The sequence below is a fragment of the Perognathus longimembris genome, chromosome 4 (assembly GCF_023159225.1).
Source record: "Perognathus longimembris pacificus isolate PPM17 chromosome 4, ASM2315922v1, whole genome shotgun sequence".
NCBI classification, from domain to species: Eukaryota; Metazoa; Chordata; class Mammalia; order Rodentia; family Heteromyidae; genus Perognathus; species Perognathus longimembris.
The window spans coordinates 6,550,366-6,555,572 of NC_063164.1; the positions used below are offsets into that span (position 1 = coordinate 6,550,366).

Consider the following 5,207-nt stretch of genomic DNA (forward strand, 5'->3'; position numbering starts at 1 on the left):
CACTCGGGGTTCTTAGTTTTCTTCTGTGTTCCGAAGGTGATGGCTCTAAGCTTGTTGCTCTTCTATGGTGCAGCATTGTTTACTGAAATCTGTAGTGGGTTTAGGCCTTATTTTCTCTCCTGCCTATAAAATGTGTCTGGAGGGTTACAGGTTATGCTGGCTGTTATCTGAGAGAGGCCTGTGGCTGTTCTGAAAGAAGCTGCCTGACAGTTAACATTCGTTCATTTCATGTCTTTATTTGTGTGTGTGTGTGTGTGTGCGCGCGTGCGCGCGCGCGCGTCTGTGCTGGTACTGGGGCTTGGACTCAGAGACTCATGCTCTTGTTTGGCTTTTTTCTTCCCAAGGGTGGCACTCTTCCACTTGAGCCACAGCTCCTCTTTAGGCTATTTTCTGGTTGATTGGACATAAAAGTCTCATGGACTTTTCTGTCTGGGCTAGCATCCAGCCATAATCCTGAGGTCGCCTCCTCCTCCTGAGTAGCTGGGATTGCAGGTGTGAGCCACCGGTGCTGGTCTAGCTTACATGGATTCTAAGCCTCCACCAGCTGGACCAGATATGTGGAGGAGCTGAATTTGGGATCTATCTGCCAGATGTTCTAGTGCAAACACTAGCTTCCACATATTACAAGGGCCTGAAGCCGTGAGCACGAGGAGATTAGCTGTCCTAGATCTCATGTGACATGAAGCTTAAGAAGGTTGGCACCTAGGATGGCGTAGACTCTTTGGAAAGCCACCAAATCAAGTAGCATCCATTGAATAGTTTTTGTTTAAGGTACGTTAAAAAACTTCAAACAATCAGAATCTCCTCACAGGGGCCTATGGGGTCTTATTTCAATTGTCTACTGCCGTGTGTGTGCGTGTGCGTGTGCGTGTGCGTGTGTGTGTGTGTGTGTGTGTGTGTGCTGGTCCTGGGGCTTGAACTCAGAGCCTGGGCATTGTCACTAAGCTTCTTTGCTCAAGGCTAGTACTCAGCCACTTTGAGCCACCGCTCCACTTCTGGCTTTGTTGGGAGTTAAGTGGAGATAAGAGTCTCACGGACTTTCCTTCCCCAGGGCTTTGAACTGCAATCCTCAGATCTCATCCTCCTGAGTAGCTTGGATTACATGTGTGAACCACTGGTCGCTGGCTATACTGTCTATTTTCTTGATGGTGTCAACTTCCAGAGACTTCCCTTGGCTTTACCCTGTGCTTGTGAGCCAGGCAGTTCACTATGACGCTTGAACATCTATTTTCATTAACTTCAGTGGTTGAGAGTTAGGCCCATGTCTTCTGTGGTGACAGTGACAGGGCCTCAGGGTGCAAACATTCGATCTCCTTTTACAGGTCCACAGAATCTGATGACACCTTGTTAGCTCTGTTCACAGTCCCTGTCCTAGTAAGTCTATACAGAATCAAATCCACAGAGGAGACGCTAGGAATGAAGCCACAGGGAGGAATGGAGGTCAGCCGGGCCAAGAGTGGGTTGTAAGCACCAGAACAGGTGTGACTATCAGATAAAGCTACTGGGTCTGTGAGAGGCTGGGAAAACCACCACAGTATGGAGCCTCTTATTACTTATAAGTTTCTTATACTTGCTTGTCATTTCTTCCTTGTCATGTCATGGGATATTTTATTAAAATCAGTGGAATAGCCACACATCTTGGATTCTAAAATGGAATTAATAAACTTGAAAGAAAAAAAAAAAGAAGGAAAACGTTGACTCCAACATAGCGATACAGGCTGACTTCCAAGAAACAGTCTTCACCGGAAAAGCAAGGGACAGAATAATATATAGTATTATGTAATATTGTCAAACTTTGAGAGATGCCCGAATAGAATTAATACACTCGAAGAAACAAAAGAAGGAAAAAAGTTGGCTCCAATGTCATGATATGGAACATCTTCCAAGAAATATTATTCACTGGAAAAGCACGGGCCGGAATTATAGGTATAATAATACTCTCAAAACTTTAGAGATATCCTCCATATTCATATACATACTGCAGGAAGGCACCTGCGTGGAAAAGATTCGAGGAAATGTTAAGCGTGACTGCTTCTGGAAGAGTCCATTGGAACCTGCTGGCGAATTAGAGACTGGCTTTCCTTGGCACACTCTTTTGTGCTGGCTGATTAATAGCCTGAGCTAACAACAGTAGCTGCCCAGCCCCCCTCCCCCCTCCCCCCCTAGCCAGCCCTGGGGTGGGGGAGGGAGGCTGGGGAGGGCCTAGGCCTTCGCTGAGCTGTGTCCTAGCTCCTGCTGGGGGAGGAGGGGGGCGTGGATGATGGAAGTGGCCAGTTGTGACCAACTTTTCAACCAAGGGACCCTGAGCACCTGCAAACAAGAACACACCTTGCCTCCGCTCTGGCTCTCCCGTGGGGGAGGGGGAGAGGGAGGAGGGGCTGGGCAGAGGGCGGATGGGTGGGGTGGAGGGGAGATGGCAGTTGGGTCCTACTGGAATTAGGTTTCCAGCCAGGTGGCCGCTGGAGGCCTGGGTTGAGCATCTTCTCCGGGGCACCTGTCTTGACCCTGAGCCCCATCGTCTACCCGGAGTGCTCAGACTCCGTGCGGTGCACCTGCAGCCTCCACCCTTGTGCTTGTCTGCCTACCTGTCTTCGGGCCTTTCTTCGCCCTGCGGAGATCTCAGGTCCACATTCCTGGGGCTACCGTCCTTTCTTTGATGACTCTATTTTCTGGGGTCTGGATTTCTCTTCCGGGGTAGCAGAGACTGCAGCGGTCCCAGACCTGACATCTTTCCAACTGCAGACACTACAGAAAGAAACCCGGGCAAGGGGGTTACTTGAGTTCCCTTGCCTTTGCCTGTGTCGAGTGTCTGTGACTGGCCCAATGAACAGACCCAGTCCTGTGGGGAGAGGGGGGATGCGGTTCACAGACTGTAACTGTCCTTACAGTGAGGGCCCGAGTCAGCGCTGGTCACCCATGGGGAAAGTGAGGTACGGTAGAGGGGACAGTGTGAAAGAGGCCCTTGCACCCTGAACCAGCACGTGAATCCTTGATCAAGTTGGACCTGAATACAACTTTACCCTAGTTTTCTACTGTGAAATTCTCTCCCTGCTTAAACCAGTTTGGGCAGGGTTTGGGCTGTTACTCCTTTAAACTGGAGTTCTGACTGAAAAAAAGATATTTTGTGCAGAGAGACAGAGAGAAAGAGAGAGTGAGAGAGAGAGAGAGAGAGAGAGAGAGAGAGAGAGAATGTTTGGATTGATATACAGACGATCTGCAATTCACCACGGCTCGACCTTGGATATTTTCCCTTTATGACGGTACGGAGCCTACCCTTACAACATTCTGTCTTCCACTTTCAGTCCAGTGGTCAATACGTTGCATGAAATATTCAACACCTTATTACAGAATAGGCTTTGTGTTAGATGATTTCACCCAGGCTCGGGCTGCTGGAAGTGTTCCGAGCCAACCTTTATGACGGGCTAAGCCGGACGAGGCCATTTGATAGATGGGGTGGGGAGGGGGTGGGGAGGGGCAGGAAGGGCGTCGATGACTTAGCGTCTCTTTCGGCTTGCGGTGGGCTGATCGGGGTGTGATCCCACAGTCGGTGGAGGGGCAGCTCTATGGAAGCGGCAAGGGTGGGGTGGGTCCCCTGGGGTGGCAGGGTCCCCAGGGAGAAAGAGAGAGAGAGAGACTCTAACCCATGACTGCCGTTGCAGGCAAGAACATGAGCCAGCCCCCTGAAGGCAGCAACTGCTCGTTCAGCGACGTGGACGAGCTCACCAGGACCCTCCAGCTGGCCGTCCACATCCCCACCTTCCTCCTGGGCCTGCTCCTCAACCTGCTGGCCATCCGCGGCTTCAGCTCCTTCCTGCGGCGGCGGCGGGACTACGCCGCCACCTCCATCTACATGATCAACCTGGCCGTCTTCGACCTGCTGCTGGTGCTGTCCCTCCCGTTCAAGATGGCCCTGTCCCGCGGGCGGCCGCCCTCCCCGGCCGTCTGCACGCTCGTCGAGTGCCTCTACTTCGTCAGCATGTACGGAAGCGTCTTCACCATCTCCGTCATCAGCCTGGACAGGTTCCTGGCCATCCAGTACCCGCTGCTGGTCAGCCACCTGCGGTCCCCCCGCAAGACCTTGGGGATCTGCTTCGCCATCTGGCTCCTGGTGTGGACGGGGAGCGTGCCCATCTACAGCTTCCACGGGCAGGTGGAGACCTACACGTGCTTCCACAACATGTCGGACGGCACGTGGAGCGCGCGGGTCTTCTTCCCCCTCGAGGTGTTCGGCTTCCTGCTCCCCACGGCCGTCGTGAGCTTCTGCTCGTACGGGAGCATGCGCACGCTCGCGGGCCGCCGGGGCCGCACGCAGGACTGGGCGCAGCAGCGGGCGTGCGTGCGCACCATCGGCGCCAGCCTGGCCGTGTTCGTGGCGTCCTTCCTCCCCGTGCACCTGGCCTTCTTGCTGCAGTTCCTGGTGCGGAACGGCTTCATCGCCGCCTGCGCGGCCCGGCGCGCCATCAGCCTGTTCCTGCAGCTGGCGCTGTGCGTCTCCAACGTCAACTGCTGCCTCGACGTCTTCTGCTACTACTTCGTCGTCAAGGAGTTCCGCGCGGGCATCATGGCCCACCGGCCTTCCCGGGTGCGGCTGGTCCTGCAGGACACGGTGACCAGCAGGGGGTTAAGCCACAGTGGCCTCGCTGGCGTGATGCCATCTTGACCATGGACACCATGTTGGCTCTCCATGCCGCGGACATCTTTCCACAGCACCCTTGATGTGCAGGAGCCCCGGGGCTGGGATTTGTGGGTGAACCTAAGACCCAGGTGAACGCTTCATTTCGACGTCCCAAGAAGTCTGAGGCCGATGATTCAAAATACATCGGGGTGAACAACAACACAAAAGGAGGGGGGGGGGCTGTTAGTCAGCTTTCCCCTCCATCTGTTTCACAGGAAGGTTCTAGAAAGGAGGAGAGGGCTTGGGGGAGGGGATGCATGGAGTCAGCTGCGGTGGGGTGTCTTGGGCGGAGATCCAGCCCTGTCTCAGTGTGGGGGTCCCAGCATGGACCAGGCCCGCGCCCTTCCGCCCTGTGCCGGGCCCCCTCGGTGGCAATGTCCTAGCGACGCCAGGAGGACTGTCGAGGGGCGAGAAGACATGGGGGCAGTCCCACTCCCTTCGGCCCTCCCCAGCACAGGAGGCCAGCGAACCCTTCCCGGGCCGGGCCGTCGGCAGGAGCGAGGGGGGCTGTGTGGCCCAGGCCTTGGGGACA

General features: G+C 54.7%; 1 protein-coding gene across 1 annotated transcript; it reads left to right on the forward strand.

Annotated features, from left to right (window-relative positions):
• The first annotated feature begins 3,667 nt into the window (after positions 1-3,667).
• Positions 3,668-4,660, forward strand: Gpr55 (G protein-coupled receptor 55). The gene has a single exon (XM_048345722.1). The coding sequence runs from the start codon at positions 3,668-3,670 to the stop codon at positions 4,658-4,660; it is 993 nt and encodes a 330-aa protein (XP_048201679.1).
• The last annotated feature ends 547 nt before the right edge of the window (positions 4,661-5,207 follow it).

Coding starts and splice junctions, on each gene's coding strand:
- Gpr55 (XM_048345722.1), top strand. CDS start 3,668: ATGAGCCAGCCCCCTGAAGGCAGCAACTGCTCGTTCAGCGACGTGGAC.